At 40.3% G+C, this 15480-nt stretch overlaps 1 protein-coding gene and 1 long non-coding RNA gene across 3 annotated transcripts in view; both read left to right on the plus strand.

Moving 5' to 3' along the window:
* The window catches only part of LOC5578912, a 40898-nt gene extending 25930 nt beyond the window's left edge, over window positions 1-14968 (plus strand). The window contains exons 3-7 of one of the 2 annotated variants that reach the window (XM_021855401.1): window positions 5057-5327; window positions 5387-5707; window positions 13353-13541; window positions 13612-14484; window positions 14549-14968. In XM_021855401.1, coding sequence (XP_021711093.1) covers window positions 5057-5327; window positions 5387-5707; window positions 13353-13541; window positions 13612-14484; window positions 14549-14901 — 2007 coding nt within the window. In that variant the 3' untranslated portion in view covers window positions 14902-14968. The remainder of the gene's footprint in view (window positions 1-5056; window positions 5328-5386; window positions 5708-13352; window positions 13542-13611; window positions 14485-14548) is intronic. The other variant, XM_021855402.1, reaches the window with a different exon arrangement.
* On the plus strand, window positions 534-2786 carry LOC110679718. Its single transcript, XR_002502728.1, has 2 exons — window positions 534-2231; window positions 2441-2786. It is a non-coding gene; the product is annotated as an uncharacterized LOC110679718 (long non-coding RNA).
* Window positions 14969-15480: the final 512 nt, after the last annotated feature.

The raw sequence follows: 15480 nt of genomic DNA on the forward strand, positions 1-15480 counted from the left end.
GCTCCTCGAGTCGAGCCATAATCTCCGGCACGTTATTCGCGTCCATCATTAATTGTCGTACGCTCTTTACGGCCGCTCCGTAAAGCACCTGCTGCAACCGGTTTAAGTTTTCAATATTATTGAATGCTCCTTCGTTCGTTGTCTGTTCGTAGGCCCTTTTAAAGTTAGGCCATTCCTTTGCTGCTCCCCCGAACTTTGGGAGTCGTATTAGTGCTTGCCGCTTCAAATAGATTGTCCAATCCTCTTGGACTTCGTTTTCCCTTTTAATGCTGAGTCCTGTCAGAGCCTTCGTGATTTCATTTACCGCTCTTTGTTGCCCGTTTAACATTCGCTCAAAGAAGGCTTCCGTAGGACTCGTAGCAACTGCTCTTGCCGCTAAGGTTAATTTTTTGATTTCCTTGTCAATTAGCTGGCACTTAGCACAAAGGAAAATCTCTTCTTTCGTTGGCTTCTTGGTAAGTTTTGCGCACGATGGGTGGAACCAACGATCGCATTCTGAGCACTCCACCATGTATTCGTCTTTATCGTCGGGGTCGTTACAAAGGCGGCAGTTGCCGTTTTGGTTATCCACGAACATGCTAGACATTTTGTTCCTTGTGGCTTCTCTCTAGAATTCCGGATTCGTTCGATTTTTGCTGGTTCGCGTTTTAGTCCTCTGGTGAGGTTTAAAGTGGTCAATTCGACCGCCTTCTTTTCGGTTCTCTAGCACGTCCTCGCAAGGATCGTGCCCGTTGTCCTCTTCCTGGGGTTTCCAGTGGTCGATTCGACGCCTTCCGGCTCTCTAGCACGTCCTCGCAAGGATCGTGCCCGTTGTCCTCTTCCTGGGGTTTCCAACGGTCGATTCGACGCCTTCCGGCTCTCTAGCACGTCCTCGCAAGGATCGTGCCCGTTGTCCTCTTCCTGGGGTTTCCAATGGTCGATTCGACGCCTTCCGGCTCTCTAGCACGTCCTCGCAAGGATCGTGCCCGTTGTCCTCTTCCTGGGGTTTCCAACGGTCGATTCGACGCCTACTTACCGGTTCTCTAGCACGTCCTCGCAAGGATCGTGCCCGTTGTCCTCTTCCTGGGGTTTCCAACGGTCGATTCGACGCCTTCCGGCTCTCTAGCACGTCCTCGCAAGGATCGTGCCCGTTGTCCTCTTCCTGGGGTTTCCAACGGTCGATTCGACGCCTTCCGGCTCTCTAGCACGTCCTCGCAAGGATCGTGCCCGTTGTCCTCTTCCTGGGGTTTCCAACGGTCGATTCGACGCCTTCCGGCTCTCTAGCACGTCCTCGCAAGGATCGTGCCCGTTGTCCTCTTCCTGGGGTTTCCAACGGTCGATTCGACGCCTACTTACCGGTTCTCTAGCACGTCCTCGCAAGGATCGTGCCCGTTGTGACACCTTTCTTAGTATCGCAACAGCGATTATTTTAAATTGATGACTCAGCGTTGAGCGCGTATTTCAACAGAACACTTTCCAACACTTTTCTTCTGCGAATCTTCTTATGGTCGTTTAGGCCTGACCATTCCTTCCACCGATTTCGAAACTCGTTGTACAAACACCTTTTCCCTAGGTGTGTTTTCCCAGAGAACTAGTTCAAAAGACCCTGTTTCGCACAGTTCTTGTTTAGCCACTGGCCTTTCGGCCCACTGCTTGTAATTGTCGGTGTTTTTCACTTCGTCGAACTTCGCATCAATCTCGCGGAAGTATTCGACGAGCTCTTCGATCTCTCGCGTGAGATCTGACATTTCACTCAACTAAACACCACAGGAATTTTCTTCTGGTTACCTTTAGGCGGTAACCACACCTTGCTTTTAACCGCAACGAAAACGCGCGACGTTGTGGTTCCTCACTCGGGGCACCATGTAAACGGCCCGCGGGATTTTCTTTATGGCCGGAATCCGCGCGTCGACTCTAGCACGATCTCGCGGTATTTACTCGATCTTACCGACAACTGGTAGACGCCAACTGAGTGCGTTTCCCCAATCTTCCCCTTCGGACTGACAGGCTGGGTGGCTGACCCAGTACCTGCTGGCGGAAGGTTCGACTAGAGAACCGTGTCTCTTTAACAGTTAAGCACTGATTCGTCGGAACGACACTCGCCAGGCGAGTGGTCCGCAACCGAAGGAAGCGAGTGTTTAACCGTTGTTACGGCGGTTCAACAACAGAGGAGAACCAGTCGTGGATATTTCCTCTTGTTTTTCCCTTCAGACGGACAGGCTGATGTTTTAACCAGTACCTGACAGTGGAAGGTTCCAACTAGTGGATTATATCCGCAAAAGGATGCACGCCGAGTCGTCGGAACGACACCCGCCAGGCGAGTAGTCTGCAACCGAAGGAATCGAGCGGTCAACCGGTGTACGACGGTTTTGTGTTCGAAAGGCTTGGTTGGAGATTGATCCCCTTCTCTTTCCCTTCAGACGGACAGGCTGATGTTTTAACCAGTACCTGACAGTGGAAGGTTCCAATAGGGAGCTCTCTCTCTTAACGATTGAAAGCTGACTCGTCAGAACGACACCCGCCAGGCGAGTAGTCCGCAACCGAAGGAGTCGAGTTTGCAATCGTTGGTGATAACCTTAGTGGTTGGACTTACCAGGAATTTCTCTCTAGAAAGACAAGTTGCCTGTTCCGAGTCTAAACGTAAGATCATCTATTTCGTGGTTGGTTCTGGGTTTTTATAGGCGACTTTCGTCGATCTGGGGGACTTATTCTAAGAAGTGACAAATGCAGTTCTATCGTAGGTCCTATTGATTCTTAAAGTTAGAAAGGGACAATTGTCGTGATTGCCTAAATCTAATTTTCTCCCACGAGAAAGAAGCAAAGAGATTTGAAAGTTTTAGGTCTTTTCTCGTAAAGTATGTCTCTGAGTGCGTAAGTGATAAATTTCGAATTTAATTACTTTGTTTCTTTCGTTGCGTGGGATGATTACTTTCTATGCGTGGGTTTACGCAGGGACATATTTGTTCGTGTTGCGCCTTACCATTAGATCAATGCTTTCCCTTTCTCTTCGTTATGAATCCTGTCCGCGTACCACTCGAATGCGTCAGGCTCAGCAAGGGTCTGCGCTTCGTGCTTATGACGGTTTGGTCCTACCTGCTTGCTATGGAAGGAAATTGTTAACGATCTTTGATTTTATGGCTTTCCCTTCCTTCTGAGTTGATGGGGCGGTGCGCCTTTACTTTCTAATGCTAATGTTACCATCTGTTTTTTGTGCTGAGTGATGGCTCTGTCTGTTTAGAACAGGCATTGCAATCTCATCTGATGAACGAGATCATCTTAGGATAATGGAAAGATATTATCTCTAATCCAAGAGCGCTCTGAAATGATATCATATCTCAATCTTGAGCATCAGAAGATAATCTTGACAGCTGTTTGGTGGTTTGGATCAATTTGCCTTATTAATTTCTTATTTATGCTTTTTTCTATTACCTTCCTTTACAGAGATGACAACTGGGGATTTGCGAGCAATTTTTCGGAATCTTTTTGTTTTCAGAACAACTGTGATCTACGAATATACCGTCCTATTTGGCAATCAAGAATGGCGATAAACAGTTCTGGAATATTGATTCTAAGCAATCAAGATTGAAATTTATGAATGACACGAACACGAGCACTTTCCTTGTACCACAATGACGGGCTTGTATTATTATTATTACAAAATAACAGTATCTCCAAGAACAAAACTCATAATGTTATGCCTCAAAGTGACTGAGAAGCTCCTTTTGAATTTGTTTAGTGAATATATTGTCCTCTTGTCTACTTAGTGAGCTGAATTTTTAGTTGCCCAGTTATCAGGGAAATCTAGACCATCTGATTTATTAACAGTTTACTTATCTCCCCTCCTATAGGTAATCGTATACACAATATCCTTCTGGGACGGTCTTGAAAGGCGGTGAACCATCTTAACGAGATTCATAGATTATGGAATTAGATGAACTTACTGACAATTAAACATGATTTTCGTTTCAATGAGAGTTAAAGTGAACGCATTGTAATTGTTGCCGCTTAGAACCATGTTCAAATTAATTGTGTGTAATTAACTGTATCACTCGAAATAATTATCATTTTATTCATTTTTCCTGCTTCCCAGTAGCGGTAAAAGAACAATGTTGCAAACCCTAAAAAAGTTAATGAAAATTAAAATCAGGCTTTATTTTAATAAATATTGTTCACCTGAATTAGTTGTGATCGATGTTTTCCGTTTTAGTAGGGCATTTGTCCGGTTAGTTTTTGCAATGCAAATAAGCGGAACGCCGTCAAGTGTGTTGTGTTTCCGTCAAGTAGATCAAACGCGTGGATTGCTGAGCTCAAGATGACTCATCTGAGCATAAGATATTTACGAAAAACCGATCACAGAGCTCTAAGATGATATTTTACGATTCGATCCATATCATGCTCAGAGGATCTAAAGATGAGATGAAATGTAATGCCTGGTTTAGAATGCTATAGGGGAAGGGATCGGTAAGGTTCTAGTATATCCCTTCGCATGGTTTGAGTTGCCTTCTTCTGTTTGTGGGTCGTAAATTACGTGCTTATTGGCTAGTTGTTTAATTTCGTTTCTTCTCTCTGTCATTGGTTCGCATCCGATCGCAAATTAATCGTCGCGAATTAACAATCTGATAGGCATAAATTAGCTGATATTTATGAAAATTTTAATTTCTTCGCGAAGTCTAACCGTTAGCTGTTGGGTGTACTGATAAAAATGTTTATTCAAACTTGTTAGTATTATTTGTACGTAAAAGAATGGAACAACATTTATAAATCGTATTCGAATGAATAATTTCGCAAATAAATTTATCTGAGCTAGCTTCAGTTCAGCCGTTTCATGACAGATTGGCGTGCTGAAAAACAGCCTATTACGATGAGAAATTGCAAAAAATCATTAACAACTAGAGACCGAGTAATCCTCTGCATTTTTGCTGTTGTTAGGGGAAGCAATTTGTGTTGGAGTGATGAGGTGAGGATCTGCGAGTCAACTTTAGAGGATCATGTTTATCAGACGTAGCTGCTCAAGAATCTTTTTGAATTCATCATTCAACCGCTAAATCTTCAATGTTCTGAATCTCTTCTCTTGTAGATCATGATCGTTCCAGTGCTCCAAAGCTTCGGTTTGATCTTCAAGGACACCTTCAAGCAGATCAACATATCCGCCACGGATGCATCGCTCATCATCAACCTGGCCTCGGCGGTCGGAATGACCTTTGGTCTGTTCAACGGTCCTTTGCTACGTAACTTCGGTTTCCGCAAGGTGGCCACCCTTGGTGGATGTATGTTCTCAATCGGTCTCATGTTTACCTCCAGTGCCGAGACGTTCTTCCACTTCATCCTCACCTATAGCATCATGGCATGTAAGCTTGTTGGGATCTATTTTGAAGAACGATAATATACTGATTAATTTTAATTCTAGCATTGGGTATGGGATTTTGCAATTCATCATTTTCGTTGGCTCTGAATACGTACTTCGTAATGCGGAGAAACAAGGCAGCAGGAATAGCGATGACCATTACCGGATTGGGGCCGATTGTGCTGCCTCAGTTGGTATCGTTTCTGGTATTTCAGTACGGATCCCGGAGTTGTTTGCTCATCATTGGAGCCCTGGCAACTCACATCGTGGCAGCAGCGTTACTTTTACAGCCAGTGAAGCGGCACATGATCCCGGCTGAGATTAAAGATGATCAACCAACGACGCAGAAGGAAGATATTGACGAAAAATACTCAGCTATTGATGGTAAGACTGGGTTTTTCTACCCTTAGTTACAGCTATCCCACGATGTAGGACAGTAATTGGTACCGCGTAGGTGGGAGCTCGTAGCTTTAGGGATTTCTGGTAATTGGTTGGAATATCCTGATACCTTGACGACGTAGAAAGTTCATATTTTCGATAAAGTTGTTCAACGAGTTAACCCGTTAACGCCCAAGGTATCTCACAATTGGAATTCAGCTGCGTTTTTGTTATTCATAGTGATATTCCCATAAATTAAACCTTATTTCATCAAAAAAAACTCAAGTCTATGGTGGGGATCCAAAAAAATTCTTTAAAAGTGTGTCGTCCTTATCTAGCTGTTATATAAGTTTATTTTCGAGATTAATCAAATATATTTTCGAGCTCTTCGAGCCATTACAATATAAATAAGTTGAAAAAAAACTGCAGGTGAAGGGTAATTCATAAATTACGTCTCGGACAGAAGAGGAAGGAAGGGGTTACAAGGAAACGTGACTACCCATACAAAAATTGAAATCCATACAAAAAATGTGATATAGAGGAAAATTGAGGAGGACGGATATAGCAAAACTTAGCGTGACATAATTTATGGACGTACCCTGATAAAGAAATTGCAACATAAAGAATAAAAATTTCAGAAGCGAAAGATACATGCCAGAACTAAATCATTAAGTGACTTCAATTTTCTGCTCTACCACGTAAGTAAGATACAGACATACATACATTTCCATACATTTACATGTACAATTATGTACACTTACACCCTTTATACCAAAAACAAAATAAAATCTTCCGTCAAATATTTTGATTTAAAAAAAACCTATAGATGTTTCAGAATAGTCTTCAAAAGATTCTATAAAACTTGCCAGCTGATAATAAACATAAATCTATCAAAATATTTTCAAGTTATTAGTATACAATGTGGCTCGCATCTGACAGCGATAGAAATATATATTTGGCAATATTGTGCTCTGCAAGATAAATCCACGTAATGCGATTATCTGAAAATTTTGATATACCGTCGCAGCGATAATGAAAATAACCAAATGATTCAGATTTAGCAAATATGAAACATTTGCGTCCTTGAAGAACGAAAAAACCCAAGCCTACTTGAATTTTGACGTTGCGTTTGAATTGCGCGCATATCTTCTGCGCGTTACCGCCGCCGCTGAATGTGGATTTAAAATGAGCGCCGCAAAATCAGAATTTCGTTCGTGCTAATCAAAAGTTAGTCCTTCAGTCCAATGACAGTCAAATATTGCACTCCAACTATTACATGCTTTACAGACGTGAATATTTAAAGCCAACATTATTCTTCTATAACGATGAAGTTACTGCATCACTGATTCATATGGTCTTATCCACCGATAGAACCGAATCCACACGGTCCAAGATTTTTTACACTAGAGCGGGTCAGAATACCTGGGGAGCATACGGAAGCGTGCCCGCTCAAATGTCACAATTCTTGGACCGAGTGAGTTCAGCAAGGGAGGATTTTTACTGCTACCTCAACGTGTCGCTGCTTCTAAAATGTAAACAACCATACAAAAATACGATTTTTACTTTTCCACGTTAAGCCATAAAAGTGGTTCTGGACTTAGGTTGGCGGCTATACAATTTTACTCTCATTTGACAGCCGCCCTTCACCCTTGGAGTTCAGTTCATGGATGGATATGTCAATCTGTCGGATTTTTTCGTTCTTCACTCCCTTCAAAAGATCATCTTGTTCATTCGACGGCTAGGAAACATGTGTTTCCTCTTTTTAGCCTTCAATCAATGGTGTCAAGGTTCATATAAAAATGTAAGGAAAAAGCGAAATAAGCGATTGTTGCTCGACTCGATAGTAAGTATCCATTGTTTTGATCTAGGTAGACCCATTTCTTATTAGTTGTATCTTTGATGTTTCGCACATAAAAGCAATTCCCAGCTAATAAGATATTTTTGCGAAAATATCATCGTTTTCGAAGATACCAAATTTTTCATCACTGGACTTCAATATAGGCGAATGAAATATTTGCCGAATAGCGCCATCATGAGAATGATTTCCGAACTGAGAAAGTTTTAGGCGAATAGCTTTCCTTGGATTTAATCAGTGGAATAATATATAAGCGAAAAAAATTTGTGCCCAGTAGTGCAATTTAGGTGATTTCCGAAGTAATAAGTTTCCAGGCGAATAGGTCTCATTTAGTTCTTCAACTTTGTCAAAGACACTAACTTTGTATCCAAGCACTGGATTGAGATATAGGCAAATAATATTTTTGTCTACTAGTGCCACCTTGGGAGAGTTTTTCAAACTACTATGTTTCTGGGCGAATAGATCCCATTTAGTTGAACACTTTTATCGAAGTCACCAATTTCAAATCTCATCGCTGAACTGAGATATAAAAAAAATTGACCACTGGCGCCACCTTGTGAGTGTTTTCCGAACTAATAAGGTTTTAGACGAATAGGATTCATTTAGTTGTTCAATATTTTCCAAGATACAAACTTGGTATCTATTCACTTGACTGAGATATTAGCAAAATAAAATATTTGCCCACTAGTGCCATCTTGTTAGTGTTATAAGGTTTTATGTGACTGAGAATCATTTAGTTGTTCAACATTGTCGAAGACACCAATTTTGTATTTCATAACAGAACTGAGATACAAGCAAATACAACATTTGCCCACTAGCGCCATCTAGTGAATGTTTTCCGAACTAATAATTTTTCGGGTGAATAGATCTCATTCAATTGAACACATTTGTCGAAGACACCAACGTTGTATCTCATCACTGAATTGAGATATGAACAATCAAAATGTTCAACCACTAGCGCCATCTCTTCAATGTTTTCCGAACTAAAAAGGTTTTAACCGGAAAGCTCTCATTAAGTTGATTAACTCCGTTGAAGACAACAATTTTGTATCTAATAATTGGTCTGAGATACAAGCAAATAAAATCACTGCCCACTAGCGCCATCTAGTGAATGTTTCCCGAACTAAAATGTTTTCGGGTGACAAGATCTAATTCAGTTAAACACATTTTTCGAAGACATCAACGTTGTATCTCATCACTGATCAGAAATATAAACAATCAAAATGTTCGACCATTAGCGCCATCTTTTGAGTGTTTTCCGAACTAATAAGGTTTTAGGCGAATAGGTCTCATTTAGTTGATCAACTTTATCGAAGACACCATTTTTGTATCTCATAACTGGACTAAGATATAAGCAAATAAAGTTTTGGCTCACTAGTGCCATCTTGGGAGCGTTTTCAGAATTTATAAGATTCTATGTGAATAGATATTATTGAGTTGTTCATTTTTGTCGAAGACACCATTTTTGTAACTCATAACTGGTCTAAGATATAAGCAAATACAGTTTTGGCTCACTAGCGCCATCTTGGGAGTGTTTCGAGAATTTATAAGGTTCTATGCAAGGTATTATTTAATTGTTCATCTTTTTCGAAGACACCAATTTTGTATCTCATCGCAGGACTCAACTTTGCAGAAGACAGTTTTCTCCTAAACCAGTTATTTCGGTTGTTCCAGCAAATATACCTTTTTTCGCTTTTTTTACCATATAATATTCGGTTTATGGTGAATATATCGTAAAGCGTAGATTTTTTTTAAATACTTTGTATAAAACACTTTCAGAACTTTCAATTTAGCACATTTTTGCTGAAGGCACCAAAGAGCTATCTTGATTATTTTTCATGTTATGGACACTTTTCGTTTAAAAACACATTATTTACATAACCTTGCCAATCTTTGCAAACAAAATACGTTCTCACAGTTTTTTCATCATAAACAGAGAAAGAGATAATCTTTCTAATTGCGAAAATAGATTGAAAATTCGTTTGCGCCTCTTGGAGATCTTCTTCTTCTTCTTCTTCTTTCTGGCGTTACGTCCCCACTGGGACAAAACCTGCTTCTCAGCTTAGTGTTCTTATGAGCACTTCCACAGTTATTAACTGAGAGCTTACTATGCCAATGACCATTTTTGCATGCGTATATCGTGTGGCGGGTACGATGATACTTTATGCCCTGGGATGTCAAGAAAATTTCCAACCCGAAAAGATCCTCGACCGGTGGGATTCGAACCCACGACCCTCAGCTTGGTCTTGCTGAATAGCTGCGCGTTTACCGCTACGGCTATCTGGGCCCCTCTTGGAGATATCGGCATTTAAAAACAACCATGTTTTCGAAGAAAATTTCTGATAACTCTGTAACCATAAGAGATAGAACAGTAGTTTTTTCGGCAAAAAGTTGCGCAATCAAAAGTTCTAAAAGTTCTCAAAACAATGATTTTGAGAGATATTATCGTATAAAAAGTTATCAAGAAAAAACTGATTTTTCAGTACCGCCCTAACTTTCTTGTTTAAAAAAAGTCATAACTCGCGAACCATAAGAGATAGAAATTTGAGTTCTTCAGCAAAGTTGCTCCAAATCGGTTGTTCTGAAACATTGTAGAACATTATGTAGGCGTATATGCGTCAGCAAAAAAGTTTATGTGCTGATCTCGTAAACCATGTGGGCCACCCTAGTATCACATCACTGAAAATAATGTCTGAAAAATATGGAAAAACTTTGCCGAAGACACCATATATCTAAAATTGACGGTTTAGGCGCAATCATTTTTGTCTTCCTAGATATGGCTCTGGGACCAATGTGCATTGATTAAGGCTCAAGACACTATCATTCAATCATCAGCAATCATCAAAAAATAAAAACCAGTTTTTTCGTTCAAATTTGGAGAAACTCTTATGAAAATCTATCATAGCATTACAGATAGCCAGTGCAATGCAATGATAGATTTTTTTGAGCATTGCTTCAACTTTGAGCGAAAAAACTGGTTTTGAAAATTTTCAAAACGATGATGGTTATTTTCCTCTTAAATGGAGTACCAAGTGCGCATTTTTCGCTTGTATGGGAAGCAACTAATATTTCTAAAAAATACCGAGGGCTCAACAATACTTATTTAGAGCTGAAAATTTAACATTTAATGTTGTACAGATCATATCGCATATTGGGTGAATAGACAGAAAAAAATCATCTGATGTAAATTCCACAAGTACTATTGCAATTTTAGAGATAACTTTCCGTTCTACGGTTGAACAGAAAGCTACCGCAGCCGTCACATTACTGATTTTCACAATGCATCATCGGTCTGCTGCGATGATACCTTGGAAACCACGCTAATGACTGTTGTTTTCTGCCGCGTTTCAAAGCTTGGAATTCTACAAGCATACTCTGATTAGATGGTTTCGTTCAATGATACAATGATTTTCAAGCCTGCGGTAGAACTTTGACAGCTGCGGTAGAACTTGGCGGCTACCGCAGAACGGAAAATATCCAAAAGAATCGTAATACATTATGAGGCCTATACTGCCCATAACTGCATAACAGTCACATTCGACATTTTTGACAATTTAGAGTTAATACCGGGGAGAGTCATCAAATGACAAACACTTTCGATCCACTTACTAAAATCTGCGAGATTATTCTAGAAAATTCGAAATTGGCAATTGTAACCGCATAACAGTCACATTGAGATTATACATGAGCGTCATAATGCAGTGGCAACGAAATTTTTATCAGAATTTTTTCTCTGACTACAGTCACCCCACGCAATTGAATCACCCACAATTTATGAATCAGCTGACTTCAAAAGACAAAATTATTATCAAACTTGTCACAAAACATCACAGAATTATTTTTACTGATAAGAAACTATGTGTAAAAATAATTCTGTGATGTTTTGTGCAAATTTGATAATAATTTTGTCTTTTGAAATCAGCTGATTCATAAATTGTGGGTGATTCAACTGCGTGGGGTCACTGTATTCACCCAATAAGTGATATGAGTTGTACAAAATTTCAGCCTCAAATAAGCACTTTTGAATTCTTAGTGATTTTTTGAAATATCAGTTCCCTCCTATAGGGGAATTCGGGGTAAAACCGACACCCTAAGCTTATTGATAAAATTAGTGTACTTTCGCTTGTTAAACGAACCTAAAATTGTTGTAGAATCAAATATTGGTTATAAATCTATCAATCCTTGCGATCGCTGGATGATATATTAAGGTTATATAGTGATTTAAATCAAATTGATATTTCATCATTTTTAGGTGAGACAATTGAGAGTGCGGGTAAGATCGACACCCTGTTGGGGTAAAACCGACACATCCACTTTGAGTATAATTTATACGTTGTGAACATCACCATCACAATGAATATATAAAAGAATGCATTAAACATGACTTCCGACATTTATGACACCTTCCTCCAAAGGACTAATCACATATTACGTAAATTATTGAGGAGAGGCCAAAGATCCACTAAATATATGTGAAAATTTCGGATGTCCAATGTTAAGATTATAAAATTGGGATGAATGCACATGGATATTATTAATTTGTGTTGATGGAATGCTTACGAAGATGAAGTTGTAGCGAATGATTAATTGTAAAAATAAATACTTTTTTATTCTAACAAAACAGAAAAGTGTAATCATTTTTAGATAAGAAAAACTGTCGAACCTCATGGTTTGTAAATAAACAATAAGATTAATTTATGTGATTATATTTCAAATCCTATTAATTCTTCAATTTTAAATGAGAAAAACATCTTTAAGCTTCATCAAATAAGTTGAAACGTGATAACATAGAAATATTTTTTAATACTTAATGGTAACTTGTGGCAAGTCATATAGTGTCATATTTTACATGTTTACAAGTTCGCAATCCGTAAACTTCACTGGAATTCGAAAATAAAGACTTACATAATCTACAGAGATAGTCTTTCCGATTAGAAAGATTCCCTGCAGTTAGATTATGAAGCAAAGTAAGGTGTCGATTTTACCCCAAATGAAAGTGTCGATCTTACCCCGAGTGGACATTTATATTTCAATAACGTTTTCAGCTGTCGAAAAGTCAGAAATTAATTTCTCCTTCATGTTGTATCAACGTAATAATAGTAAATGATGACGTAGACGCAAAACAAATAATGACATTATAAAAATTTCACATGCGCAATAGTTAAAGAATAAAAGCAAAATATTGCAACTGCTGTTGCTTCTATGTTATCCAATATGATTTTGTTGTTTATTTTGGCAGTTTATTGGTAGTGTCAGTTGTAATGTCATTCGAAGCACAACATTTCACATGTTAAGATAGAGCGTGGTGGAAACTGCATGAAAATCTGCTCTAAACATGAAAAATCAAAGGGTGTCGAGCTTACCCACAGTGTCGGTTTTACCCTGATTTCCCCTACTGCAATAAAATGCAAACTTGGTATCCCATTTACTCAATGCCTACTTTTGTCGAATGTTACAAATATGCAGTTATGGGCAGTATATATATTATGCGATTATATTTGGTAATGTGACAATTTTTTTTCGGACTTTCTACGAAGTCTCTTTGATTCGATTTACGTACCCCCGAACAATAACGTAAATTCAGAAGGTTTCAATGTATCAGAAATGTTGATAACCATTGTTAAAATATGCATTTTCTATGCCGTAAAGTAAACAAGATATTCCATGTTGGAAACAATTAACTGAAACCTTATAAGACCCGTAGTCTATCGACGTGGTTACGTCTTGCATCGAAACTGTAGATGAAGTATGTCCTACATCTGGAGATAGCTGTATTTAAAAATTCACCATTGGCAGCACCTCAGCGAATCGACAGCAAATGGGAGTTCGAGTCCGACAACGAAGATGACTATCTCGAAAAGCACTGCTACTTCGCCGAGCACGATATGGATGCACAGAGCATCTACGGATTCGAGCAGACTTCGCAAATACGCCGTCGTGAATCGATGGCCCCAGCACTGCTCCTGTCACGTACCAAAAGTGAAGGTAATTTTGCACTGACCGCTGCAGACCCTGGCATCGAATGAGTCCTATTAATTCCCAAAACTTTAATCAGTTCTTCATCCCATGCAGAGGCGACCTTCAATCGCGGAAATGTTGCTGCTCAAAACCTACTCGCAGAATCTGGAGCCGCACAAACCATCCGAGCAGAAGCGATGGTTCCAGTCGGGTTCCACTGAAACAGTTAATCTGGGAAGCTCGATGAAAATTTTCGACGAAAAAGATCGAGAACGTCGAGGTTCTCTGGACAATGGCTATCCAAAGCGGAAATTGTCTGCAGCTAGGTTCTCCCCTAGAACCAAACGTTGGTTCGAAAAGTCGGAAGATTCTGTTCATCTGGGCAGTTCAATGAAGCTGTTCGATGAACGCCACCCATCAGCATCTCGCAGAAGTTCGCATGCAAGCGTCCGAGAGTTCGGTGTTCCCATGCATGTGATTTCCCATCCAAAACTTCCAGTTTTAAGCGAAAACCAAGATCTCACGGATGACAACCGGATGCCGTCTATCATGCGGCAACTAGAAAACACGACGTCCCCAAAATCATCAGTGCAGAAAACGACTAAGTTCAATATCAGCAGCACCGACGGTAAAGGAGAATCTAGTCATTCAAACGTGGAAAAGCGTAGAAGTCTATCGCAGAAAATAGTCACTCTTTTTGATCTCACTCTGCTGCGGGATAGAATATACGTCAACATGATGCTGGGGATGTCGATCGCCGTATTTGCCGAGATCAACTTCTCCCTGTTGACACCGTTCATCCTGAATGATCTTGGCTACGAGACGGAACAAATTGCGTCAATTATGTCGACCCTGGCGGTTGCGGACTTGATGTTCCGGTTCATTTCTCCGTTCATAGGAGATTCCCTGAAGCTGACTCCTCGCGTCATGTACATGATCGCCCTGAGCTTATTGATACTTACTAGGTTTAGTAAGTCCTTGAAGTTTGAGAACCTTAACAACAGTAATCTAACAACTAATCCTCCCGCCCACAGGTATTCTAATTGCACGCAACTACACCGAGATGATTGTGGTGGCCTTCTTTCTCGGGGTGGCCAAAGGAGTCCGCACGGTCTACATGGGCCTGGTCATACCGAGCTACATCCCGCTGAAGCGTCTCCCGGCGGCCTCGAGCATCCAGATGATGACGAACGGTATCATACTGATGACGATTGGTCCGCTGGTTGGACTGATCCGGGACCTCTCAGGCAGCTACTCGAAAAGCATTCTGTTCATCAATGCGTTCACGATTGTGACACTGATCATGTGGGCCGTCGAGATGATCTACGTTCGGCGGAGGGCGGCCCAGAAGCAGCGAGAGGCGGCCGCACAAGAAGTGATATCCTGATGGCATGTGCCTCGGGGAAAGTTGTTGCCAGTGAGAATAGAAATATACGTTTTATTATACTTTTCAATGATTATAGTTTGAGTAACTAAATCATACCGAATTCTCTCAGAGCAAATGCATATTTTATGATTTTTTTTCTATTATCTAACCATAAAATACCCTCAATTCACTAACTTTCGATTTAAACATGTTTTACAAAAAAAAAATTGGTTACATACCTAACATGCAAAAACATAATCTAGTAAGTATGTAACAAACGTATCCCGATAGCCTTGCGAGGTTCCCGGGAAATAGTTTAAAAACATCACTCTGTTTCGGACTGCCGTTCTGACCGGACGTGTTTTTGAGTTGTTAGCACAAGTTCGAATTCTTTCGTGTGCGGAGTGCACCTCTCACGATTTCCCGTTCCGGCGACTAGCGAGAAAGCCTCCCTGTAGTAAGCAGCAGCAGTCCAGCCGCGGCACATATTGATGGGTCGCAACCGCAAACAGAAGGCGGATTCCGCCTCGATCCTTCCCGAGCAACACACATGTTATAATTGAATATTATCAACTTATATATGACTAAATTTGGTTATAT

This window comes from Aedes aegypti, chromosome 3 (assembly GCF_002204515.2).
Source record: "Aedes aegypti strain LVP_AGWG chromosome 3, AaegL5.0 Primary Assembly, whole genome shotgun sequence".
Taxonomy (NCBI): domain Eukaryota; kingdom Metazoa; phylum Arthropoda; class Insecta; order Diptera; family Culicidae; genus Aedes; species Aedes aegypti.